At 51.6% G+C, this 27,218-nt stretch overlaps 1 protein-coding gene across 2 annotated transcripts in view; it reads left to right on the forward strand.

The window, feature by feature from the left end:
• LOC100619047 (NADPH--cytochrome P450 reductase) overlaps positions 1-27,218 on the forward strand; it is a 65,326-nt gene that overhangs the window by 26,720 nt on the left and 11,388 nt on the right. For both annotated transcript variants that reach the window (XM_056819785.1, XM_056819784.1), the window contains exons 2-6: positions 5,805-5,994; positions 19,672-19,720; positions 20,273-20,401; positions 26,168-26,317; positions 27,043-27,167. In XM_056819785.1, the coding sequence (XP_056675763.1) occupies positions 5,819-5,994; positions 19,672-19,720; positions 20,273-20,401; positions 26,168-26,317; positions 27,043-27,167 (629 nt within the window). In that variant the 5' untranslated portion in view covers positions 5,805-5,818. The remainder of the gene's footprint in view (positions 1-5,804; positions 5,995-19,671; positions 19,721-20,272; positions 20,402-26,167; positions 26,318-27,042; positions 27,168-27,218) is intronic.

The raw sequence follows: 27,218 nt of genomic DNA on the forward strand, positions 1-27,218 counted from the left end.
CCTTGCTTCTGCCACTCATTTGTCAGTGGCGAGGTGGGCCGCGCCCCCGTGTGCCCGTCAGCAGGGCCACATCTGTGTTACTGTAGACAGTGGCTCCTAGACTCTATGTCTAAGGCTTTGAGCACCTCTCACCCACTGATCTTCCCTCCACAGAACAGGTGGGATGAGCTGGGTCAGGCTCTTAGTGGTTGCAATGAAGGGCACATGACTTCTGCTGTGCGACAAGGGTTCAGAGAGAGGAAGACCAGATGTTGACGGAGACAAGATGACTAATGGAAACAGATCGGAGATGAGTCGGCATGTTTCCAATAAGCTGATGGCCCAATCCTTCCCTCAGCCCAGAGGCCAAGGCAGTCATTGACAAAAGGAAGACCTCACGTACCCCAAAATATTCATAGCACCTCCCTTTGTGGCAGGAAAGCGCTGGAAGAAGAGTTTATGTCCCTCCGATGGGGAATGCCAATCAATTATGATACAGGAATTCAGTGGACTTTTACTGTGATGTCCATGGCAGATGAGGAGACTGGAAAGTGAAGTCAATGAAAAAAGGGAAGTAATGAGCAAAGTCAAGAAAACCATATACCCAGTGGCTACAATGGATGTAAACCACCAAATGTATACCCCCCCCCCCCCCAGATTTTTTTTGATGTGTTGACTGATTTTGCTGATTTTTTTCCTCCTTTAATTCCTCATCCCTCCCATCCCCCCCCCTTCATTATGTAAGGGATGGCTCTTGGGGGAAGGGAGAGTAGGGTAGAGGAAAAAGGAATAATGCCAAATAGCAGTAGTCGCAGTAAAAATCTACTTTTAACAGAAAGATTACTGTAAATCAGTTTATCTTCTTTAAGAATTTTTGCCCCTTCCTTCTCAGGTACATTCCCTTCCCTAGGTTTCTGGAATAGTAACCTTTCCTGGTTCTCCTCTTCCTATGTGACCTTTTTCGTAATCTTTGCTGGATTAGTCATCTTCTGCCCTCTAGGTTTGAGTGTCCCCAAGGCTTTGTCTTGGACCTTTCCCTTTGCCCTTTCTATCCTCTTTACCTCGGGGATCTGATCAGAAATTGATATACTCTCTACTCCCTCTTCTGAATTCCAGCCCCGCTTTAGCAATTGCTTGTTCGCCATCTCTGTGGATTATATCCCTTTGGCATGTAAACTCCACAGGTCGAAAATGTAATTTATAATATTTCTTTTTAAACCCACTCTCTCAAGTTCTACAAGCCCAGGGCACTACTGTCTTCCTAATCAATGATAACTCATTAGGCATTTATTAATTACTGGGTGCTAGGTGCTGAAGATACAATGAACAGAATAGTCCATTGTCACAAAAAGTTGACATTCTAAACAAATAATATCTAAGTATAAAGAGAATAAATATTCATAAATACAAAGTAGTTAAATTTTCAGCTGTCACTGAGGTTCATAACCTTAGAATCATCCTTGACTTTTTTTTTCTATTTCTATTCTCTCAATTCTAAGACAAAATTGTAGCAAGAGCTAGGTGTTTGGGGTTAACCAATTTGTTCAGGATCATACAGCCAGGAAGTGTCCTTCTTGATGATCCATATCCCTCTCTTTCTCTATCTGCTCAGTTGCCGAATATCATCAATTCTCTTTCCACAATCTTTCCCCACGCACAGAGCCACCACGCTGGTTCAAGCCCTGTCACCTGATTCAGGACTATTGCATTAGCTGCCTCGCTGGGGTCTTTCTGTTTCTAGTTTCTTATCTCTCCAGGCCATCCTTCAATCAGTTTCCGAACTAATTTTCCTACAGCCCAGGTCTGACTGGCATTGGCCTACATTAAACTGTTTTTTTGTTGATCTTCATATGATGTGAATCTGGGGTCCACAGCCATTACCATGCCTTCCTCTGGATACTCTGCAACTTATTGGTGGAGGTTCAGGTGAAGGGATTTTTATTTTTTGTTTTTAAAGCATCAGAGAGATTTGACTATGTTTGGGTGAGTTCATCCCATTTACATTCACAGTTATGATTGCCATCTGTATATTCCCTCCATCTTGATTTCCTCTTTTAATCTTGCCCTTTCTCCTTTCACTCTTTCCCTCCACAGCAGTGTTTTGCTTTTAATCACTACCCCTACCTTTTCCCCTCCTTTTTATTACTCTCCTTCCCACCACCTCCCTTCTTCCCCTCCTATATCAGTAGCATAGAATGGTAAGTGAATTCCTGGGAGCAGATCAGAACTTGGGCAGAAATTGTGTAGAGGACATTCAAGGCTAGTGAGTGTGACCTGGCTGAAGAGCCAGCCAAGGAGACTGAGGAATGGTCAGGCAATGGAGAGGAGAATCTGGAGAAAGCACTGTCATAGGAGCCTAGAGAGAAGGGATGAATTAGGGTTAGAGAGTAACCAGTGGTGTCTGAGGCTGCAGAGAGGACAAGGTGGATGAGGCTAGAGTTTGCCATTGGATTTGGCAACTAAGAGATCATTAGTAATGTTGGAGAGAGCAGCTTTGGTGGAATGATGAGGTTGGGAGCTAAGACCGAAGAAGAAACAGGAGAGAAAAGAATCGCTTGTGTGGCCCAATTACTTTTTTTTTTTAATCTCCTTTGACCATTTTTCTATTGGAATGGCACTTGTTCTTCTATTTAAATCAGTTTCTGTTTTCTCTCCGAGAGCTTCCTCTTTCTTGATCTCGTTTGTTTCCTCTTACCCATAGTTACAAACCGTGCCACTTTTTCTCCTCTAATTTGTTTATGATGTGACTTTATATCTTGGTCAGATCTCCCTCCAGAGATTGAGATCTGCAGTTGAGATAGCAATCTTTCTCTCCGGATGCTTTCTCCCAGACTGCTTCCCATTCTTCCTGGCTTGTTTTGTCTTTACTCTCCAGTACCTTGTTTCTTGGGTTTAATTGAGCTCTATTATTCCCGGTTCAATTGCTGGTGGATGTATTTCCTGGTGTGTTCTGTTGATGAACTGTTCTGGTTTTTAATGAACATGGAATAATTGCAACGATTTCTCTAGTATAGTTGTAGATCTGGTTTCCCTTTTTCTTTCCCTTAAAAAAAAAAATCCCTGAAGATTCTTGACTTTTTGTTCCTCCATATTAATTTTGTTATAATTTTGCCTGCTTTTATAAGGTCTGTTAGAGTTCTGGATCTCTAAATCAGTTTGGACAGTGTCATTGTTGTTCTATATTCATGGCTGAGTCATTGCTCTCCAATTCTTTGTTTTCGTCCATTCTCTAGAGTGTGGTGGTTTTATTCTCTGTGACACTCAGGATTCTTTTCTGCTCCAATCCAGTCGTTTGCTAAGTCCTTCCCTCCCTCTTTTGAAAATCCTTACCTCTTAGAATCAATACTAAGTGTCAATTCCAAGGCAGAAGAATGGTAAGAGCTGCTAGGCATTTGGGGGGTTAAATGACCTGTCCTGGGTTGCACAGCTAAGAAGTGTCTGAGTTCAGATTTGATCCCAGGACCTCCTGTGTCTGGATGTAGCTCTTGTGGCTACTGACTTTTCTTTCTTTTTTTTTTTTAACCCTCACCTTCCGTCTTGGAGTCAATACTGTGTATTGGTTCCAAGGCAGAAGAGTGGTAAGGGCTAGGCCATGGAGGTTAAGTGACTTGCCCAGGGTCACCCAGCTGGGATGTGTCTGAGGGCAGATTTGAACCTAGGACCTCCCGTCTCTAGGCCTGGCTCTCCATTCACTGAGCTACCCAGCTGCCCCCATGTCAGTAGCATTAAAAAAAAAAAATTAAACCTTTACCTTCTGTCTTAGAATCAATACTGTGTATTAGTTCCAAGGCAGAAGAGAGTGGTAAGGGCTAGGAAGTGTCTGAGGTCAGATTCGAACCCAGGACCTCTAGTCTCTAGGCCTGGCTCTCCATCCACTGAGCCACCCAGCTGCCCCTAGCCTTTTTTTAAAATCCTGATAACCTTGGGATATCTTGGAACCTTGTTTTGCTGATCACAGTTGATTATAGTACGGCCTTCCTATTACTGTATACAGTGTTCTCTTGGTTCTGCTCACTTCACTTTGTACCAGTTCATCCGTCTTGCTAGGTTTTTCTGAACTGATTCTGTTTCTTATTTCTTGTGGTGCAATAATTTTCTGTTGCAACCATGTTGTTTGGCCATTCCCCAATCGATGAACATGCCCTCAGTTTCCAGTTCTTTGACTCCACAAAAAAAAAAGCTGCTACAAATCTCTCGGCACAAGCAGGCCCTTTCCCCCATCTCTGTCCTCTTTGGGATCCTGATGCGATAGCACTGATCCTGGATCAAGGGGTTTTTCTGACAACGAATGCTCTCTCCGCTCCTAGAAACGTCATTGGATAGCAGAAGGTCCTTGTCAGGACTTCTCAACATATGGCACTGGAAGGCCAGTTACCTGAAAGAATGTTGTGGGGGTCAAGGAATATTTGATTTATTCTACAGGGCACCAAGACTTTGTAGAAAGTCTTGACAGACAGCTAAGGAGAATTTTTCCTAACAAACCGCTTTGACTCAAGGTTTAAAGCTGTGACCTCCAATTCCCCAACCCTCAATCCTTTCCCAGGTCCTCCTTGCTGCCCTGGCCGCCTGTTCCTCCCTTCCCCATCTTGGTGCTAGTTAAACTTCTACCCTGTCCAGAAGGCTCTGCTGCTCCATCTGTCCTTATCCCCGGCTCACAGTTCCTTACCAAGGCAATCCCAGGCCATCCCAGCAGATTGTCCTCTCTTTCTCCTTCCCTTCTACTGGCTGCTTCTCTGTGCCTACAGATATGCCTATGTCTCCTCTGTCTTTGAAAAACCTTCACTCAACCCATCTCTCCCTGCGCACTATCATTCCCCCCTCTCTCCTTAAGAAGCCCTTTGCCATGGGTGCCTCTGTCTTCTTCACTCTAGAGCAGTGATGGCAAACCCAGGCATGTGTGCCCAAAACGGCATACAGAGCGCTGGGCACCTCTGCCGTTACCCACCAGAGTTCCTTACTAGAAAGCCCAAGGGATTTGGGGTGGAGCCATTCTCTCCACGTGCCTCTCATCACTCTCCCTCTGCCCAGAAGCCCAATGGGAGTGCTTCCTCCCTCCCCTGTCTGGGGGGTAAGGGTGGAGCGAGGGGGCTGGAGTGTGGTACTTGATCTGTGGGGAGCACTTGGTCTGGGGACAGGGCTGGGCCTGGCACTCTGTCTCTAAAAGGTTCGCCATCAGTGCTCTAGAGTGGTTTCCATCTTCATCATTGAACTGAAACTCAGTTTCAGAAAGCTCGGTGAATTTGTGACCTGAGGTCCCAGGTTTAAATTCTGGTGGTGCCACAAGTCATTTCAAGCTCTGTGGCCAAGCTTCAGTGTTCTCATCTGTAAAATATGGTGCTTGGACTCAGCAACCTGGAGCTCCCAGGCGACAATTCTAAGGCCCTTGTGTTCGTGTAACATACACTCATTTGTGTAAGGAACTGCCCCTGGTGCGAGGCATTCTGAGTGCTGTCAGTCCCTGGGCTCTCCAAGGTTTCTGACGCGGCTTTTCTTCCTGTCCTGCCTCGGGCCAGGCTCGGCTGCCTGCCTGTTTGAGAAGGTGGAAGGGCTGGTTCTAGCCCTGAGGTGGCTTTTTTCTGAAGAGGCCTCAGTGTGCAGTGCCTGATGACCCTCTCGGGCTGCCCATGTGGAGGTGGGCACAGGGAAGCGACAGAGAAGTAAATAGGGGTGAATGCTGCCACCCCGGCTCCGTTTAGGGGTGCCAGGAGCAGCCTGGCCTCTCCCCGATTGGGGGGCGGGGGGGTCCTGGGCCCGGGGGATCATTTGTGACTGAGGGATGGGCCTCCGCGCTGCCTTTGTGACTTTAGGTCTTGTTTTTTCCTCAGTAAAAGAGATCAACATGGCAGACGTGGACGCCAGCACCGCCGCTTCCGAGGCTGGAGCTGAGGACGTTTCCCTCTTCAGCATAACAGACATGTTTCTCTTTTCCCTCATCGTGGGACTGCTGACTTACTGGTTCTTCTTCAGAAAGAAAAAGGAGGAAATCCCCGAGTTCACCAAAATTCAGACGCCGGCGTAAGTGACACAACCTTCCCTCCCCTTCCCTTTCCGGCCCGCCCCCGCTCGGCCCTCTGGCCTGGCCAAGATAGTCTGTGCCGAGCCTTGTTGGCTCTTGCTCGCGGGCCAGGACGGCTGCCACCAGAAAGAGATGAGGCTGATTTGTAGAACCCACCCAGACCCCGCAGCCCGTCTCTGTACTTTGTTGTCGCTTAGTCCTTTTAGCTGTGGCCGACTCTGTGGCCCCGTTTGGGGTTTTCTTGGCATAGATACTAGAGCAGTTTGCTATTTCCTTCTCCAGTTCATTTGACAGATGCGGAAGCTGAGGCCGGCTGGAGGAAGTGACTCGTTCAGGGTCCCACAGCTAGGAAGTGTCTGAAGCTGGATTTGAACTCAGGTTCCCCTGACTCTAGGCAGGGGTGTTCTATTGATCGTGCCACCTAACTGGCCCTCCTTAAGTTACCTCCTATTTTCCCTCTAGAATCCTTTCCTGACCTAGACCTTCGGCTTCCATTTTTATTGTTCCAATCCAGCAGCTTGTTGAAAGAGGCTTCCCAGAGAGGACTGAGTTCAGCCAGAATCTCCCTCTGCCCCGCAGAACTTCAGTTTAACACAGAAAGTCGACGTGGACAGGCTGGGGAGAGGGAGAGGCCAGAACATCATGTCACGAGCGTTTTAGTGAGAAATCATGTTCCTTCTGAAAGACGGGTTCTTTCCTTTCTTTAAAATGCATTCAGTGGATGGAGAGCCAGGCCTAGAGACGGGGGTCCTGGGTTCCAATCTGGCCTCGGACACTTCCCAGCTGGGTGACCCTGGGCAAGTCACTGAACCCCATGGCCCAGCCCTGACCGCTCTTCTGCCTTGGAGCCAATAGCCAGGACTGATTCTCAGATGGTAGGTCAGCATTCAGGTTGAGATCTTGCAGTATCTTCCCCCCTTTGACCTCTGTTACCACTTTATCCAGCCCGCGCCGTACTAGGTTACTCTACGGAACTGCTTCCTGGGCCTCCAGGAAGAGGAGACTAAAGAACAGGCATCGAAGAAATGTGTTGCGGAAAAAGATGGCCTGGCCCTGGGTGCGAATGAGGCCTGGGGGCAGCCTGGGAGGGGTGTTTCCTGGCATGCTTGTACTGGCCCTAGCACCTTGGGTAGGTCAATCCTTGGTGCCCGACTTAGGGGAGGAGACGGGGAGCCTCGAGGCAAGGCCGCCTCGTTGTCGGGGGTCTGGCCAAACCGATGGCCTCCTCGAGCCAGCAGAGTAGGCGCTTCTGGAGGTCTCCTTCCTTTCCCTGAGCTTTAGTTAAATGGGGGGAGGGTCCCCTGGCTCTGGACGTGGCAGGCGGCTGCTGAATGAATGAACCCAAAGGGAGGAGGAGTTTTGTTTCTAGAAAAGGCCTCCTCGCCCCCGTCTGTGTTTGCTTTGGGGGTCTGAGCACGGTTGGATTAGGGATCCCTCGTGAGGAGTCTCCCCCTCCCAGCTGTCCTGCCAAGCTGCCTGCAGGCCTGAGCAGTGACGTGAGACAGACGTCCCCCGAGCCTGGGGCCAGCTCTGTCCGCCGCGCCTGCTGTCTGGGTGGTCTCCAGGCACGGCCTCTGGTGCTTGTCTGGCTCTCGTCCTGCCGAGGTCCGCCCAGTCGTTGGGCTCCTTTATTTCCCAGAGCCAAGCTAGGCAGCTCGAGGTAGGGATGCGGGCAGATGGAGGTCTCTGAGGAAGACAGCCTCACGATCGTGCTCTGCCCGGTTTGGTTTCACGAAAACGTGACGCGACGACAAAGAGCTTTCTTTGTAACCCCGAGCTTCTGTCTGGGGGCTGGCGCAGGAGCGAGCTAGGGCTAGTGCAAAAATGAAATGCGTCTCTACTAATAAAAGGGTCCTGTTTTACGAGGCTTATTAAGGATCATTAGAAATCAGGGATACAAAATAAAAACCACGTGCCCACGGCTGGTTAGCCATTTCAGCCATCCCCACCTTACCACCATACTTGCTGCCTCACTGCAAAGGAAGAGAGAATGTGGGAGGCATTACTGCCCCTTAAATACCAAAAACGTGATCTCGCCAACGTGGAGGTGCAAGAGAGATTATAGGGAATTCTGGGAAATCCCAAGGACTTCTGGGAATGAAGTCTAGGGTTCAAAATCTCCATTTGTACACTAGACAATGGGGGTTAAGTGACTTGCCCAGGGTCACACAGCTGGGAAATATCTGAGGTCAGATTTGAACCCAGGACCTCCTGTCTCCAGCTCTGACTCTCTACTGCCTGCTGAGCTTTCATACTCTTTCATACTCTTTTACCTAAAAAAGGTGAGGTTTTATTAGGCCAGCAGAAATGTTTTACTCCATCCTTGTCTCTTCAGATCTTGGCGCTCCTGTTCTAAATGCTGGGGCCAAGTCAGCTCTTCATTTAAGCTTCAAGTCGACTTACCTTTTTACTTTTAATTAAAAACATGTTAATAGGCCTATTCCTTTCCTTTTTAAAAAATTACACGTAGAAACAATTTTCAGCTATCATTTTGTGATCCAAATTCTTTCCTTTCCTCCTTCCCCTTCTTCCTGAGGAGCCGGTAAATAATTGGATATAGGTTATGCCAGTGCTGTCATGCACTACATATTTCCATCCTCCTGTGTTGTGAAAGACACATATTGCACTTACAAGAAAAAACTCATGAAGGAAATAAAGTGGAAAATGCTGTGCTTGATCTGCATTCTTTATGGATGTGGCTGGCATTTCCCATCACCAGTCCCTTGGGGTTGTCTTGGCTCCTTGCCTTGATCATAGTCTGGTTCTTCCCAGGTGATCATCCTAATATTGCTGTCTGTGTCCAGTGATCTCCCGGGTCTGCTCACTTCTCTCTGCATCCGTCGATGTGGGTCTTTCTGGATGTTTCTGAAATTATCCTCTTTGTCGCTTCTTTCGGCCCAGTAGTATTCCATGACGCCACGTACCACTGCTTGTCCGGCCTTCCCAACTGATGGGCGTCCCTTCAGTTTCCAGTTCTTTGTTGCTCCCCAAAAGAGACGTTCTAAATGTTTTTGTGCAAGTTGGCCCTTTTCCGCTCGCTCTGATCTCTGGGATCGCCGGCTCAAAGGATACGCGTAGCTTTAAGATCCTTCGGCTGTGGTTCCAGTTTGCTGCCCAGCAGTATGTGAATGTCCCCATTTCCCGCATGCCCTCCAACATTCATTTCTCTACTCTGGCCTGCTAGGTGCGCTCTCAGGGCTTCCTCCTGATGAATAATGACCGGGAGCATTTCCTTTTTGTTTGACTATAGAGAGTTTGCTTGGATCCTTTGACCATTTGCCAGCTCCTGGCTGTCAGCAATTTTCAGTTTGTTGTTTCCCTTCTGCTCCTGGTTGCATGGGTTCTGTTTGTACTAAAAGTGTTCATTTTGATTCATCAAAATGATCCATTTTAGCCAACCTACGTTGTGCTGAATAGCTACAAGTACTTTAGAGCCGACAGACGCGGAGCTTTTTCTCTTCCTTCACCTTCCCCCAACAACCAAATGCCTTTGCAGACTAGCCCCCTAGAGAATGGACATTAGCCTTGAACGATTACATCAGGAATCCTTTGGGCCCCTCGTGATCTGGAGTGGTCACACGAGCCAGAGGTCCTCTGTGACCCCCGGAGCCCCCACCACTGGACCAGTGCTGCCTGAAGCAGACGCGTTTGCTCTGTTCGCACTGCCTCCCTCCCCAGAAAGTCCCCTCTGAGCAGCCAGTCCGCGTTCTTCCCGAGTCAGCATCCTCCGAAGCCCCGAAGAGAAATGTTCGTCCAGAGATGGGTTTGTGCTGAAGGGCAGGCTCCGGCCCTCCGTGCTGTGCTCCTGCGGTCTGCGTCTTCTTTGGACTTGGGCCTTGCCTGCTGCGTCTGCTGACCCTCCTCCCAGCGCCTTCACTGTTTGCAGAAGGGGCTGGAGGGAAGCTCTGGCCCCCCGGAATGGCCGAAGAGGCCTTCCCTCCCGTGGCTGGGCGAATGATTCTCCTTTCTTTCGAGTCTCCCGGCTCACTGCCCAGCCGCCGCCCTCTGATAAGACTCGCTGTCGCCCTGTGCCAGCCTCGGCTGGCCGCGGAGGTGCTTTCTTCAGCGCCTTCCTCCCCACTGCACCCGAATTTCCTGGTCCGTAGGCAGCGTTCTGCGCACTGCACAGAGGGCGATGCTGCTCTAAGGATATGAAGAGCTCTCGCCTCCCAGACGACAAACAAGATTGACCTCTGAACCGGTTAAGAAACGACAAGGTAGCAGAATGGGATGGAATAGCAAATGCGTGGAGCGCCTGGTCCAGGGCTTGATTCAGAAAATGTAGGGAGAGATCCTTGTGCCCCGGAGAACATGGGAAGAGTGAGGAGTGTTTTGAGCTTGGATGAATGGAGAAAGAGTCATGCTATTGATAGAAACTGTGGAGTTTAGATGGAGAACTGGCCTGTGGAAAAGGACGTGGGTAGGGAAGGTGAGTTGGAATGGTCCCCATTCTTTAAGGCTCAACTCAGAGACTAGTTCTCTTGTCCTTAGGTGAAAGGGCTCCGGAGGGGCAGCTGGGTAGCTCAGGGGCTGAGAGCCAGGCCTGGAGACAGGAGGTCCTGGGTTCAAATCTGGCCTCATATACTTCCTAGCTGTGTGTCCTTGGGCAAGTCACTTAATCCTAGTTGCCTGCCCCTTACTGCTCTTCTGTTTTGGAACCAATACTTAGCATGGATTCTAAGATAAGAAGATGAGGGTTTAAAAAAGAAAGAGAAGAGGCCTTAGGAGTGTTGATTGCATTCCCTACCTCTCATTTCACTTTACTAGATTGCCAGGCCCATTGTTCCTCGTAAACATTCAGCATCCCTTCAGGACTCATTGAATTAGTCTCAGAGGTCATGGCTAACCTAGACAGATTCTGTTTGGCAAGAAGAAGCTCACTGATGGCCGTTGAGAATGTAGTTTTATGGACTGGGAGGTAGAAACCAAGTTCTTGGGATAAAAGAGGAAGTGAGCATTGAAATAGACCAATAGCATTCCTTATTGAGCATTGATTGGAGGAAGGAAGGAGCAAAAAGGACAGCTGGAGAGGGTGGGCAAAGCCAAGCGAATATTTTCATGATGGAGGAGGCCTCCCTATATGTTTGAAGGAAGTGGGGGAAGGCCAGTGGAGAAAGAGGTGGAGAGGAAAGACTGTCCTCCCAGTGGACGAGTGAGATTGAGTTGGGGGGCAGCTTGTCCTTCTTCCTGGGCCCCATAACTGTAGGACTTCTTTCGGGGAAGGTCTGAGCGGAATAGGAGAGACGGGTTCCTGGAGCCTCTTTTAAGTGAAACCTTGTTAAAAAGGAGCACTTTGCTTTGGGAGAAACGTTCTTCAGGAGCACTCTTGCAAAAAGCACTCTTCTTCCAAGCCCATCTTGGGATCAGATCACTCCATGCCACGGTCATTTCCTAACGTAGGGATTGGTATAAGAGACGTCAGCCTCCATTTAAATCTGGACTCAGAGCTGCCCGAGACTTGATTCCTCGTCTGAGAGATTGGCTCCAGAAGAGAGGACAGTAACTTTCCTTTGCACTTGTTTTTCTTTGAGATGAGATGTTCATCAAAGAATGGGAAGCCGCACGTCAAGGCTATACGTGCTCTTGGCCAGACTTCAGCTGACTGCAGCTCTTTGCTGCACGGGAGAACCCGTCCAGGTCAAGGCCACCTTGTGATGAGGGGCCTGTGCAGAAGGAACAAGAAACAGAAATGTTTTCTTGCTAAAGATAGCACAATGTCCTGGACACCGAGGTGAAGGCCAGCCCAGAGACCCCATCCAGAGCAGCCTCCCCAGTCCTGGCAGCGTGGCCCAGAGGTGCTTGGAGCACTTCAGAACCGAGGAGAGACTGCGTAGAGGCCTGCTTTGGGCGGGATGAGCTTGGAGGTCCCCTGCCAACTCGCAGATTTCTTGGCTTTTGCGAGTAATTGTTGTTTTCTCCCTCGTTCGGAGGCCATTGATGGTGTAGATCACTGATCCGGGAAGCAACAAAATGAAACTGAATTCAAATTCAGCCTTAGAGCTTTACAAGCTGAGTTGTTGTAAGGATTTAAGTGAGATTCTATTCATAGTGTTGGAGATCACACGTTCAATGAGATCGTAATTGTAATTTAGCATAGGGCCTTGCACATGGTAGGTGTTTAATAAATTAATAAATGATTCCCTTTTCTCTTTCCTTCCCTTTTCAGAGAGAGGTTTGATTTTTAGAAACAAGGCACGTGTCATCTATCTCTCCAGAATGTTTTCTGTGTTTTTGTTGTTTGTTTGTTTAAAGCTTAGTTATTTTTACTTTTTTATAAATAACCTAAAGTAAAATGTAAGTAGTTTTATTGATGTTCTCTCTCTTTAATCTCAATCTTAAAAATCTCTTTTAATCAATAATCTGCCTTTCTAGATCTATGCTTGTCTCTCTTTCCTTTCCTCTCTGTTAAAACCCCCCCCCCTTTTTTTTTAAACCTTCCTCTTCTGTCTTAGAATACAATCTAAGTATTAGTTCCAGGGCAAAAGAGTAGTAAGAGCTAGGCAGTTTGAGTTAGATGACTTGCCCAGCGTCACACAGTAAGAAGTCTTGAGGCCTCATAGGAACCCAGGACCTCCCATTTCTAGACCTGATGCTTTATCTACTGTGCCACCAAGCTGTCCCAGCCTTCCCTCTGAGCATATGTAAAGCCAGTCAGAACTGACCAAGAAGCAGAGACTCTCACAGTTGGATAGGACCGATCCATACCGGAGCAGAAATTCTCTCTGCGATGCTCCTGACAGACAGAGCATACACATTCCGTCCCCATAGGCCTCCGCCTCTTCCACCAAAGGATGGCATTGCCAAGATCTCCCAATCCCGCCGAGTTCTTTTGCTTTCAGTTGTCGTGGCCAGGCCGGGCCTTGGTTTCTTGGCTCTCCTCGTCTCACTGCGTCTCACTCACTCCAGCCGTTCTCCATGTCTCTGCGTTCCTCGTGTTTTACCATTTCTTGCAGCAGCACATTTTCCCTGTGACATTTAAACATCCCTGGTCAGAAGCCCCATCTGCCTCCAAAAGGGCTGCTCTGAGTGGCATCCAGGGACGTCGCCGTCTCGGGTTCGATCTCTGGATGGCAGGGACAAACCCTTGCCTCATTTACTTCACAGCATGCTTCTGAGTTGTTTCTCAGAACGACCGGATTCACTCCCAGTTCCACCCCTGGTGGACTAGGACAAGCACCCGCTTTTGCTTCCGCTCCTCTCGGTCACTCCGCGCCCCAGAAAAAGCCCCTTCAGAGCTTTCTCGTATTTGCTCCGTTTGTCCGCATTTCTGTGCCCACTTCATGGAAGCTCGGCTAGTGTTTCAGGGTGATGTAGACGGACCCTCCCACCGCAGCTGGCCCTCTTTGCGGGTTCAGGAGGCTCAGCTTAGATTCTCGGGGCTTTACAGTTATCCTTTTGTCTGATCTTCACAGCAACCCTTTGAACCCGGTGCTATATTATCCCCATTTTGTAGCTGAGGAAACTGAGGCAAATAGAGTGTGTTGGGGTGTTGGGGCGTAGCAGATTGCGGAGTCCCAACAGCTCTTGAGGTGATTGATGGGAGACCTCCCCGCCACCAGAGTGCAGTGGGTTCTTTCTCTCTGGGGCTGCTGGGTTTGGAGACTTGAAAAATCTTTTATTTTTCTAACATTTTATTTTCTCAATGACACGTAAGAACAGTTTTCAACATCTTTTCCAAAGTTATGACACCCAAATTGTCTCCCTCCCCCTCCAGGAGATGGCAAGCAATTGGATTTGGGTTCTAGATTTCAGTCCCTTTAGCAAGAAACTTTGCCATCACGTAGTCTCAGAAATCTTCTCATGGCATTCGGTTCTCCCAGTGTTCTTCCCCTTCCCCTCCCAGGTTTGTTTTGTTTAAGACAAAGAAAGTGATAAAAATCAGCCCAATTGTCAATACAGTGAAAACATCTGCCAATACAGGACATGGGAGACCCTTGAGGGCCTCCCACCGCTCCAGGAGGGGCTGGGCTGGGGGTGTCTTAGCCGTGGGCTCGCCAGGGACCTTCTCCTCCTCTGGGCCAGTGAACCAAGCGGGCCAGAGGCAGAGCTCAGGTTGAAATGTAACTCTGCTGACAGATGAAGACAATGAAGCCAAACTCGAACCCTAAGCTTCTCAACTGTCCTTCTCCAGCGAATAGCCTTCATGAGATGTTCATGACGTCATGGAAGACCAGAGCTCTGCTTCCACTCCCAAGTGGCTCCATGTTCCTCTCCCCAGGCCTCAGTTGCCCCATCCATGAAATGGGGCTGATCCTGGCAGCCTTTCTGAAGGCAGCCAGCCTTCTTTCCTTGCATTCGGTGATTCGTTTGCTCAGGGAGCAGGAAGAGCAGAGCTCCTTTGAGAGGCTTCTTGTCTGACCTTCTGGGACTCCTGGGCTCCCCGGCCTCGCACAGCTCAGAAAGGGTGGAGGAGCCTTGCTGCCTCTCTTCAGGCGAGGCCTTTCCCAGAAATACGCTCTCCTATTCCGTGTTGGGAAGGGCAGACAACGTCCAGGAGGGAAATCGGTTTCCCTCCATGGAAACTAGGAGTTTTTCCGCCGTTTTCTCCATTGTTGGGAGTTGGAAAAAGGCGATCCAAAGCCAGGCCGTGGTTGAACTTTGTCCAAATGACTCATTCAACTCTTGTGGCCTCTTTCTAGCCATTCAGATCTCTGCTAACATCTGCTCATTTGCTGGCCAAAGTCAGACTTGTCGGATTTGGTGCCAGAGAGGATTCCAATCCCAACTCGCAGATTCTAATTGGAAACTTTCGTGCTTTGCTCCTTTGGGGAGCAGGGCTCCAGCGAGCCGCCAGCCTGGCACAAAGGGCTCAGGGGGCCCGGACTGTGACCCAGTTTGTCTGAGGCTGCATCGTGAAGGGCCGAATCCGCCGGCCTGGGGCAAAAGCTCCACTGAGCTCTGGGGGCCCCAGAGACAGTTTGGAGGGGGCAGTGCCCTTTCCGGAGCCGGACCCTTGTTTGGTTGGGGGAGGACCGGGCTTTGGGTTTCTCCCCCAACGTCTTGGGCCGGAAGGGGCTTTTGCTGTTCCCCTGGGCCTACCCCCCGCACTCTGCCCATTCCCTCCGTCCTGCCCCCTCCCCAATTTCTTCAGTTCCTCCTCGGCGCTTTTGTGTCGGGGAAGATGGGAACTGGCTCTAATTTAATATGATTCCAAGGAGCCCCAGTGACTGTGGTCAATGCAGGCTTTCTTCATGAAGGACAGCAGTGCCATAGCAACCTGGGAGAGTGTCTGCAAGAGCTTCATTCCCCCTACATGGTTTCCTTTAAAAAATTGGGGAGGGGGGGCAGCGATATCAACTGTTGCCAGGGTGACCTGAATAGGGGAGGGAAATACTTCTCCTTCTCTTGTTCTGTACAGATGAAAGAAAGGGAGGGGGTGGGAGGACTATGTGAACTGCTGGGAATCCTGGGAGATTTCCTTCTTGACTCCCGAGTCCTTTCTGCCGGAGCTGCCAGATGTTGCCGGGCGCCGAGGTCTGTGGGGATCTGGGTCAGAGCGCTGCCTGCTCAGCCGAGCCTTCAGAGGGGGCTCCAGCGGGGATGGAGAGCTCGGGAGCCCCAGGGGAAGGCGCTGCCCGCCTCTTGGGCTCGGGCGCGCCCCGGGAGCTGTAGCCTCCGGTCCTGTCACGCCTCGGAGGGGCCGTTGCAGCCATGGGGTGTGTGTACTCCGTGCCGCCGGAGGACTCCCACCTGGCCAGGTCAGTCCCGTCCCACTCTAAATGTGGGCTAAACTTCCTCCTCGATGGCCAGCAGGCATCCAGCCACAGGTTTGGAAGCGGCGCGATATGTCTGCAGTTCTTACAGCCTTTCCTTCGAGTGAGGGGGGAGAATAAAACAGCTAGACTGCAAGTAAGATTGCCCTGGGTGGGGGGCCGCTGGGTGGCTCAGTGGATGGAGTCAGGCCAGAGACAAGAGGTCCTGGGTTCAAATCTGGCTCAGACACTTCCTAGTGTGACCCTGGGCAAGTCACTTAACCCCCCTGCCTAGCCCTTACTGCCCTTCTGCCTTGGAACCAATACAGTATTGATTCTAAGATAGAAGGGAAAGGTTTAAAAAAAAAGATGGTCCTGGGTTCTAGGGCCGGCTTTGCCACAACAAAGCAAATGCTTTGGTTGAGCCAGAATACAAACAGGCATCCGCTAAGGCAGTCAAGGGAGGGAGTGGAGGGAACGTCGGCCTAAGCTGTGGGGCCCATTTTCCTAACAATTCGTAATTTCTACTAACAACGTCTCATCCGAGCCCTCCCAAGCCCATCACGGTGGGCCCTGCCTGGGCAGAATCTTGGCTTGTGGCTCCAAACAGATTAGCTTTCTCTGCGCGTCTGGCCCAAGAAGAATCGCCGACAAGTCCTCGAAGGGCCATTTAGGAATCTGGGGCCAAATTCTTCCCTTGGTGGCTGGAGGGCGCCTGCCTTGGGAAGACGCGGAGGAGCCGAGCCGCGGCCTTCCTGCCCTGGGCTCTCGGGCGCTCCGGTGGCCAAAAGGAGCCGCTGCAGATGTGCCTCCCGGGGCAGAGGCCTCCGGCCTCCATCCTCTGCACCGGAAGGCCTGGCTTCGCCTCCTGCCTCTGGCACGTAGCTGCGGGATTGTGGAGCCTTACCTGATCCCGAATCGGCCTTCTCACCTGTCAAATACGTGCCGTCCCGACCTCCACGTTATTAGATGGCTCAAGCGTGGAACTTGGCATTTCTTCACAAATGTCCGGCATGCTGGATGGAGGCGGCACTTCCCTGACCCGGACCTGGACCCGTGCCCTCGTGTATCCCTGAATGAGAGGAGCGTTGGCGGGACGCCTTGCGGTGGAGAGGGCTCTGCCTCCGCTGGGCCTCACTCTCCCCATGCCTTGGGCCACCTTGTTGGCCTCCTCTACAGAAGGAGGGGCTGAAGCCCGATGGCCTCGGAGGTCTCCGACCCTGTAGGAACATTAGTTTTGCGCTGTGGAATTAAAAGTATCAGAGCCGCGATATTTATCTCTTCCAAGTCCCCCGTTTCACAGATGAGCAAACCGAGCCCCAGAGAGGTGGTGACTTGCCTCTGTCACACAAAGCATCCGAAGCAGCTTTTGAACGTGGCTCTTCCTGATTCCGTATCCAGGCTCTGTCCGTTTCCCTGCCGGCCCACAGAACATCGAGCCGGATCCCCCCCACCGTCCTTCTCCTCCTCAGTCCTTTTCCCCTCCCGCTGTCCTCTCTGAGAGTCAGAGCCTCGGGGGAAGGTCCCGGCTCCTCCCTGTGGATGCCTCCGATGCCCAGGCAGCATGGACAGGGGCGGGGCTTTTCTGGAGGTGCCGGAAGCAGGCCTGCCTTCAGACCGCCCTAAAGCGTCCCGCCTCGCTGTGGCTGTGCGCACGTTCCTCGACTTCCCTGAACTGCCTTTTCCTCGTCTGCAAGACGATGGTTAGGCTCGCTGCCCACGGAGGGAGGGCCGCTGCTTGTGGAAGGCCTCGGGAGGCGGCGTTCTGCTCCACTGCCCCAGCTGCACTAGGGATGAGCAAGGCAGGCCGCCGCCCCGGGCGGTGCCCTGGAAGCTCCCCAGAGGCTTTTCCGTAGGGGTCTGCTCTGCGTCTTCCTGCCCTTGTGACTCCGAGGAGTCCGGGCGGGGGAGGCAGGAACCCCCAAGGGCTGCCATTCCGGACCCTCATCCCCGGCGGCCTCAGGGTGGAGCCTGCAGAGGAGCCACGAGGGATGGCCAGACGAGGGCGGCTGTTCGGTATCCCAGAGCAGGAGGTGCCACCCGCTGTCAGCCCAGCTTCAGAGAAGGCCCTGTGGGGGATGGACTTTCCTATGTGGAGGGTGGAGGTGAATGACTTTCTTTCCTGGGGGAGAGTGGCCATTTCTGCCCACCATACCCCCCTCCATCGAGCCTGGGTTGAAAGGCAGGAAGACCCGAGTTCAAATTCTGCCTCAGCCAGGTGTGACCCTGGGCAAGTTACAATTTCTTTCAACTTCAGTTTCTTCCTCTATAAAATGGGGACACTGTAAAGCACTGACTTGGAGCCAATACCTAGTATTCATTTTGGTTATAAATCCTTACCTTCCACTTTAGAGTCGAGCCTGGGCTAGGCCATGGGGTTAAGTGGCTTGCCCAGGGTCACACAGCCAGGAGATGTCGACAGCCAGCTTCGAGCTGCTCCAGCTTTGCTTCTACTAGAGGGCAGAAGGCTTTTAATAAAAAGGGCCCTGGGAAGACGGCGAGGGCCGCCCCTGCCCAGGAGCTTGCTGCCCGAGAGAGGGGAAATAGGACAGGCCCGAGGTGATTTCAGGGCCCCGGGTAGGAGCCGAGTGCTGAACAAAGGCTGCCACGGCGGGAACAGAAAGGAAGAGGCGACGGGATGTTTGGGAAACTCTAAAGGATGGGAAGATCCAAAGATGGCCTCCGAGCTGCCTCGGAAGAGGTGACCTCAGAAAGGAAAGCCAGTGTGCGATGACGTTGGCAAGACCCCAAGCAGGAAGGGAAATGAGTGTGTAGGGAAAATGGGGAGCAGTTCCAGCTCCCCCTGCGAGCTCCTCGATGGGAAAAAAGTGGCCGTTGCGATCGTCTCATCGGGCCTCTGTGGCAGGGATCTTGCAGCAGATGATTCCCTTCTGAGCGCAGCTGAATGGGTAACGATTGCTCCCTGGGCAGAGCCTTTCCCCTCTGAGGCTCTCGTAGGGCTATTTAAATCCAAAGACCTTCAAATAGTATCGGTGGCGCGAATCTGACTGGAAAACTGCAGGCATTTCACTTTGGAGACTTGGCTCCTGTGTGTGTCGCTCTAATTGTCCCCTCGTGAATGAAGGACGGTTTCAGGGCGGGCGTCTGTTGCCTCACTATAGGGCTGGGCCCTGTTTTTTCCACGTCTGTAGGATTTATTCTAAAGCAGACTGTTCGGACCCGTCCCTAGGGAGCTCTGTCTCTTCTCCCAGCCTCCTTCCCAGGAGCTCAGTAGAGACTATGGAATGGAGGAGTCCAAAGACAGGCAATTTTTCATTCCTTCCCATGAAACAGACACTGGTCGGCCTCGGGTCACTGGTGAGTAAGCGCTCGGGCCTTCGTGTGCGGGGACGACGCTGCCCCTGACTCCGAGCCCGCCAGCAGAGTGTCCTTCACTTTACCCCAGCTGGGAGGGTGGCTGTGGGCGGAGCTGTCTGCCATCGCTCTTTCCCATGTTGCCTTTTGAGCAGGGCCAGGGCTTCGATCTGGATCTGGAAACGGTGGCCCTTAGCTCGGCCTTCAGGGAGTGAAGCCCGTCTTCTGGCTCGCCCTGCCCATTAACTCAGCCTAGATCCGGAAGTTTGAGGACTGTTTCCCAGAGGCTGCCTGAAGATCAGGACGGTCGGAATGTTGGCCCCCACGTGCCCTCCAGTGTCTCTGCTGCCTCATCTCCTCACGGGCTGTCTTTTTGTTTAACCCCTTACCTTCTGCCTTAGAATCCATACTGAGAAAAGTGGTACGGGCTAGACAATGGGGGTCAAGTGACTTGCCCAGGGTCACACAGCTAGTACGTGACTGAGGCTGGGTTTGCTCTATCCACAGTGCCACCTTGCTACCTGCCCGGCACATAGTAGGTGCTTAGTGACTGACCGAGTGTATAGTGTGTCTTTCTCGGTGATAATCAGTTGGAAGGGCCAGTTAAAGGGATGATCTGAGCCACTATTCGTTCCTGCTGTGCCTATTAATTAAATTTGTCTTTTTCAGGATCTCTTCTGTGAAAGACAGCAGCTTTGTGGAAAAGATGAAGAAAACGGTGAGGTTTCTTTTTTTTTGTTTCTTGATTTTGGAATTAGAGCTTCCTGGGTGTTTGTCATTCTAGCAAGAAAGCAGAAGGGGATGACGAGTGTGTAGTCAGCAGCCTGAGATCTGTGGCAGGTGTGGGGGGAGGAGGAAGATGGAACCTCAAACCCAGGCCCGGCAACATTTTCTGTCTCTGTGTGTGGCACATACTCTGGTGCTCGGATGCCTGCCTCCTCTGCCCGGTACTTCGATCGAGGTCGTCCTTCATCCCAGATTGCCACGTGCCATTCTCTGCTCTATGTTGGGGCCTTTCCTTGGCCGAGGCTCCAGGCCGGCTGAGCTCGTCAGGCCAGGGCCGTTGTCATCTGTAGAGATTTCCGGCTATGCTCGGCCCACCTCCTCGGTGTGGCGTGGTTCAGGGGGAGTTTAGGGGAGAAGGGACGGAGGAAGCGTTCTAGCACAGCCGGCTTGTGTGCCTGGACTGTTCTCCACTCCGTTAACCCTCTGTTAAGGGCCAGGGAGGACCTTTGATTTCTGTCTAACGTGTTCGTGTGCTTTCCCAAAGGGCAGGAACATTGTTGTGTTTTACGGCTCCCAGACGGGCACGGCTGAAGAGTTTGCTAACCGCCTCTCCAAAGATGCCCACCGCTACGGCATGCGAGGGATGGCCGCTGACCCCGAGGAGTACGACTTGGTAAGCTGTGCCTCGGCTTGGTGTTGCAGAGCCTCTTGAGTCCTTACGGAATTCCCTGTGAGATCGGAGTGGGGCCTTGCCTGCTCAGGTCTGAGCAGGGCCAGCCAGAAGCATGGGCTGTCCAGGCCTCCCTAGGGCTCGCGAGACCAAAGGCACGCTTTACCCCTCCTGTGCTCGCGGGCCCAGAGAAGCCCCCCGGGGTCCTTCAGGGCCTGGTCTTAGACGCCCCACCCTGAGGAGGCCGGGGAGGTGTTCAGTGGCATTTTGTCCCGGGAGGACAACAGCAGAAGCCCAGGAGCGTCATCGCTCTAGCTGGGCCAGAAGTGGCCTCCATGAAGTTCTCTGGTAGCGCAAGGCAAGCGTGTCCCTCTCCCGGCCCGAGGGGAGGCGGAAAGGAGCTGCTCTGATGCTTGGAGGAGAGCGCCGAGAGAGCCCGTGCCAAAAGGGGGTAGCGAGGCCGTGGCTGGGGCGTGAGAGCTGGAAGGCCCCAAACCTCCTCTTTACACCTGAGGCCTGAGGTCGTTCGTCAGGTCAGACTGAAAGGCACGGCAGTCCTGGGATCCCACGTGTGTCCTTGGCCTCGGCCCCGCAGCCCCTAAAGGAGAGCTGCCAGCCGTGCTTTTCCTTTAAGGTTGTCTTATTTTTAACGTAACAAAGAGCAAATAAAATGTCCTTGTCCGTTGTAGAGCAGAAGAATGCAGTTAGTGTAAAGCTTGCCCTTCTTTAAGCACATGATAAATTCAGTCTGAAACTTTCAAAACTGCCCTGCTCACAGCTGTGGTTCCTCCTAGCCTCTTCTTTGGGGGGCGTAGGATGGGGCAGGGAGGGAGGGGTGACCACCTAGGCCCCGAGGATGCGGAGCCAAGCCAAACAGATTCCTCCCCTGGCCCCGCCCCCCAACCTATTTGTTCTTCTGCTCCTGACCAGAGCTTGGAAGCATTTGTTGTCGTCGGAGCTCTGAAGTCTTTGACAACTTTTTGTCATTCTTGGCCTTGCTGTGACTGCAGAAATTGTTTTCCTGGTTCTGCACTTCTCACTCTGCAGCTGAGCTGTTCCTGCAAGTCTTCTTAGTGTGCTCTGACACCATCCCGTCCCTCCTTTTAGCCTTCCCTCATTTGCTTGCGTTACTCTCAGCCGTTCTCGAAGTGTCTCCTCCCTGTTTTCCAGTTCTTTGCTCTTACAAAAGGAGCTGCTGTGGGGATTTCTGCAGTGCCAGGCCATCACGTATTCCGAGGCTGAGCCCTCTTGGCTGCCAGGTGAATCTTGCAGACCCACTCCTGGTGACGTAGCCTCCCCCTGCTCCCAGGAGCAAGTCTGGCCAGCTTCCTAGTTCTTCCCAGGCCTCCTTCTCGCCCAACTGACTTCCGACCTCCTGTCCCTACTTCCCAGCTCGGATCCTCTGTCCCAACACTCATCTCCTTTACTGCTCCTCATCTGGATTTGAAACTGTATCCCCAGCTTAGGACTAAACGCACAGGAGCCCCCAGGAAATACTTACATGAATAAATGAGTGAATGAAAGGGCCCTTCTAACGACTAGTGCTAATGGGCAGCCCAGCTGAGCCCCTGGGCACTTCCCCGCTCTCTTCCTTACCAAAAGAGGGTCGCTCCTGTCTTCTTTCTGACATTTCCATTTCCCCAACAGCTCTTGGCAGTGGGGTAGGATGACCTTGTCCCTATGGAATTAAAAGTGGGGGATTTGCTTCATAGTGCTGGCATCGATATCTTGAATCTTTGTCCTGTCAGCCAGGGCCTTACTCGTTAGTATCATCCGTAATTTGAATTTCCATCTAAAGCACTGACCCCTTCTTCTTTCTGCTCCTTCTTTTTCCCCCAAGGAGATTTCCTTAGAAGTTGACAGAAGTCTTTGGATACCTTTGTTTAGTCCGTTCCCAGGCCACACCACCGCTCAGGCCCTACCTAGCTCCAGATCCTGCCCATAGGGATGAACAATTGGGTCAAACTTTTCTGAAGTCAAACCAAATAGGTTCTGCTGAATTTTTCTGATTATAGTCTGGTCACCCTGTCAGAAAAGGAAATGAGGCTCGTCTGGTACAACTTGTTCTTACAGGAGCCGAGCTGACTTAGAGGGATCACCACTCCCCATTTCTAAGTGCCCAATAATCATCTCTTCAGTCAGTCCTGGAATTGTCTAGAAATTTGCCCAAGATGGATTGGCATGTCATTTTAAGGGTGTACCTCTTTCTCTTTGAAAACTGGTATGGCCAGGCATCCATTTCTTCTTGGGTCACTGTCTAATTCTCCATGCTTCACGTGTCCGTACCGTGTGACAAAGACTTCTGTGTAATCCCACCCTTTGGGTTTTGTGATTTTATGGAAGTTTTGGTTTGGTTTTTTTAGCAATGAAATATTTTACTCATTTATTATATGCTTTTTTCTTTTTACAAAAATTTGTTAAATATTTGCCAACACCAAATAATGCAAAATCTAAACCAAATCTCTTTCCCTGTAAATAAATGACAACAAACCTGGCCCGGAAACATTTAGAACAAAGCTGTTCACGAGTTGGTTAAGGATTTTCATTTCCTCACCAGTGACTAGTTTGATGGTTAACAGCTTTATTACCTGTCAAGTGAGTTCTACTAAAGTTTCAGTCTTTTCTTGACATCATTTATCTAGAGTTCCTTTTGTGTAAGATTCATGAAAATATATATTCCCTGAAAACGAAATTCTCCCATCAGGGAAATTTCGTAGAAACAATAGGTAAGTGCCAGTGACCCCTTTGAGACTGTACCTATAACAAATGAAAGCGAGCTGGAGTGATTGCTGAATAAATTTACTCACGGGACAAGTCACTGATCTGGATAGGCTAGATCCGAAGAGACCAGTTTTTCTCAGGAATAAAGGTTTTACCCATTTTATCTAGGTGGGTAGGTAAATGGCCAGCAGGAGGCCCATGAAAGAAACAAAGCAATCCACTTCATTATTCTCTTCTTTTCTTGTCAGTTGTTTTCTTCCCTTTTTGGGAAGAGTCACAATACTCTGCATCCATCTGGGCCAGAGAACGGTCCATTTGTTTTAACTGATCCGTTTGCCTGCTCTGATCCCTCCCCCAGGCCCAGCTCCTTCCTGGTCTTTTCAGCCTCTTCGGCCTCTTCTTGAGCCCTCCTTTTTCTTGCATTCATTTTTTGCTTTGACATTTTGATAAAAGCTTTATAGAGTGGAGCTTCTCCAGAATTCATGGCCTGTTGTATGATGTTGCATCTTCTGGGTTCAGCAGTGTATTCTGCACATAATACAGGTCCATATCTCCCTTGGAGTCCACATAGGCTTGCAGTCCGTCAGCCCTTCTGCGGCCAATTACTTCTCTTCAAAGTTCTTACTGACCTCTAAGGCTACCTTTTCCAAGAGCAGCCCCAGTAGGTCAGCCAGTCTCAATTCTGGCTCTGCCTCCTCCTCTATTCTGAGATTATTCTGCTTACTCGAAATAAGCAGAAACCAAATGGAAGTTGCCAGTACATCCTCCCTCTCCCCATTATTTCTGTCCCATCCTCTTAAAGTAGCCGCTGTATCTCTCTTGCTCTATTTTCTTCTGCAAAACACACGATTCGCAGAAGTCCCTTCTTTGTTCGTTCTGGAAATCTCAGTTCCTAATAACTTTGGACTGTCGCTCCCTCTTCTTGGAGGCTCAGTGCCTTCCTTTATGTCCTCTTCCCTACGTGTCCTCGTTTCCCAAGGGGATCTAAGGAAAAGGGCCAGCATTGGGATTGTCCATGGCCCTGGGGACCACAGCATGCCACGCACGCCAGTGCTGTCCACGGGGTGTTCTTGGCCATGATGCTGGAGTGGTTTGGCATTGTGTAAACTGATGAAGGTCGAAGGGAGAAGAGCCCCGAGAATAATGTCCCCCAGTAACAGCAGCATTGTAATGATGACCAACTGGGCAAGACTTAGTAACTGACTGACACAGTGATCCACAGTCATTCCGTGCGATTCACGATGGAGAATGCGCTCCCCTTCCAGAGGCAGAGCTGAAGGAAGAGCTCTGAGCACAGATGGAAGCTGATTTTTAAAAGTTTTTCCTTTGGCAACATGGCTAATATGGCAGCGTTTTGCATGACTTCATCTGTGTAATGGGGATTGTATGTTTTGCATTCTCAGTGGGTGGGAGGAGGCGTGGAGGGAGGGAGAGGACGTGGAACTGAAAAGAAACATTTTAATGAAAAAAACGGAATCAAAGCGGAGTTTCTGGGAGTGCTCTCCTGGCTGCCACGCCACAGTTTTGGCACCACCTTCTACTTTCTTCCTTAAGAAAATGATTTGCTGCTGGATCAGCAGTATTCCATTCCTGAGGGCCTCCCGGGCTTCTCGAGACACTCGGAGGGGCTTTTACAGGGTTCAGACAATGGGATCTTGGAGCACCTTTCTGGAAACCCTTCAGGCCACTTTACAAACACCTAACTCTAAAGAGATGGGCAGCCCAGTGCTGAGGAGCATTCCCTCTGGTTTCTAAGCCTCGAAGAGGTGAAATTCTCCTAGACAGGCATCATGGAGACAGACTGGACTTGTGATGTTACTGGCAGAGAGAAAGTTCCTCCTCCAATCCAGATCAGTCCCTTCTCTGAGTCCTATGCTCTTTTTGCTTAAACCCATATCTTCCATTTTAGAATCAATATGACGGCTTGGTTCCAAGGCAGAAGAGCAGTAAGGATTAGCAATGGGGATTAAGTGACTTGTCCAGGGTCACACAGCCAGATTTGAACTCAGGAGTTCCCGTCTCTGGGCCTGGTACTCTAACCACTGCTCCAGATAGCTGCCCTGAGCCTTCTACTCCTGCAGAACTGCCTGGGGCACTGACTTGTCCAGGATTATAGGGCCACGATGAAGTCAGAGACAGGACTTGAATTCAGGTCCTCTTGACTCTAAGACCAGCTCTCTGGCCACTCCAGGAGCTGCTTCTCATTAGCAAGGCAAGGCAGAGCATTTGGCAGATACTCTACCTTAGCAAAGAGGGACTTTCAGCAGGAAAAGCATTTTCTGTCCCTTAAGAATATTCCAAGTCATGATATGGTTTCCAGTAGTTGCAGCCCCCTCACAACCGCCACCTCCTTCTGGCCAGTTTTGTAGTATTTATCCTGAGCTGCAGCGGCCTCTGGCCTGGCCGGTCTCCCCTGAACACGGGGGTTTTCTCTTTCCTGGGAGCTCACTGCGTCCTCTGTAGAGGTCTGCGCCAGAGGAAGTCTGGTGTCCCGGGCGGGAGGAGTCCCCCGTCAGCCTCGGCGGCGGCGGCGAGGTCCTCTTGGCCTCTGTGCCCTCCACTCCCCAGAGCCCTGGGCTAATCACTGGTGTTGGGGTCATTCTAGACGTCGGAAGGCACGCTGCGGCCATCCTCCTCGCCGGTTCCTGCTGGAGGCCGGGCCCCTTGCCCCTGCTCTGCCGCCGTTCTCTTTGGAGTCCGGGCCGTTCCTGCACACTTTTCCCTCTTTCCCTCCATTTAAACTCCTTTTGATTAGACCAGCGTGTCTGGACAAATCTGTCCTCGGGCCTTGTTTTACAATCTGCCCCGCAGCATGCCTGAGCTCAGACCCTCGTTTTAAGGGTCCTCAGCGCTGGCCAGGCTGTGCCTTCGAACGCCACTGAGTCAGACGTGGGTTCTTGAATAAGCCCAAAGCTGGCTGGGGGAGGAGCATTGTGGGAGTCGGTGTCTGCCCCTCTAAGGGGACGAAGGCCACGGCTCTCTCGGACGTCAGCGCCCTGGCCCTCAGCCCTCCGTCGTTGAACCGGATCCTTCCCCTTCTCTTCTCAGGCCGATTTGGGCAGCCTTCCAGAGATAGACAACTCCCTGGCGGTGTTCTGCATGGCCACCTATGGGGAGGGAGACCCCACCGACAATGCCCAGGACTTCTATGACTGGCTTCAAGAGACAGATGTCGATCTCTCGGGTGTCAAGTTTGCGGTGCGTTGTCTCCCCTTCCTTCCCACTGTTCCCCGAGGACTGGTGGGCTAGGCTTGAGGCACTCTGTGGGCCCCAGGCTGAAGGACGCTGCCGCCCCCACACAGCTCCCCTGGGCCGCCAGGGCCATCCTTGTTTGGAGAACAAATACTCCTCCTACCCACTGCCAAGCCAAAGCCTGGAAGGGAGATGAGTGTAAAGTAGGCCCAGGAGTGCCTTCTCTGCCCCCCTCCTCCGGTGACCCCCCCACCGTGAGTGAGAAGGGCACGCTAGACGCCTGTGGGGAAGGAGGAGGCCCACTTGGGGCTGGGAGCCTGCCGGCCTGGAGGCCCTGAGAGAAGCGGGGCTCCCTGGCTCAGGAGCCCACTGCTGGGGGCTGTGTCTAGAGCAGCAAGGAAACAGCCCAGCTACGATGGGAGCAGTTACGGGGGGGAGGGAGGGTCCAGGCCGACGGGGGGCTGCCTCTTCTCCAAGGGCACTGGCCACTCTCCTCCCACACTCTGCCTTCAGCCCTGGGCGGCTGCTCAGGTGGGGGACCCCGTGTGATCTCCATGACGATTCCTCATCCGTTCAGAGACAACAGCCAGGAGCTATAGAGCTGCAGATTGGCAACGGCCACCTTGCCATGGCCCTCTCCCCACTGAGCCCTGTTGGTTGAAGTCCATTGCTAGCGCCCGTCCAGCTTCCCTCACAAAGCCAGGAATGATCATTTCCCGTTCTCTCTGCAGGTGTTTGGTCTTGGGAACAAGACCTATGAACACTTCAATGCGATGGGGAAATACGTGGACAACCGGCTGGAGCAGCTGGGCGCTCAGCGAATATTCGAGCTAGGCCTGGGTGATGACGATGGAAAGTGAGTGAAGCCAGTCCCAGCCCGAGGATCCCCTGGGGCCGGGGCCTGGCT

Source organism: Monodelphis domestica, chromosome 2 (genome assembly GCF_027887165.1).
Source record: "Monodelphis domestica isolate mMonDom1 chromosome 2, mMonDom1.pri, whole genome shotgun sequence".
NCBI lineage: Eukaryota > Metazoa > Chordata > Mammalia > Didelphimorphia > Didelphidae > Monodelphis > Monodelphis domestica.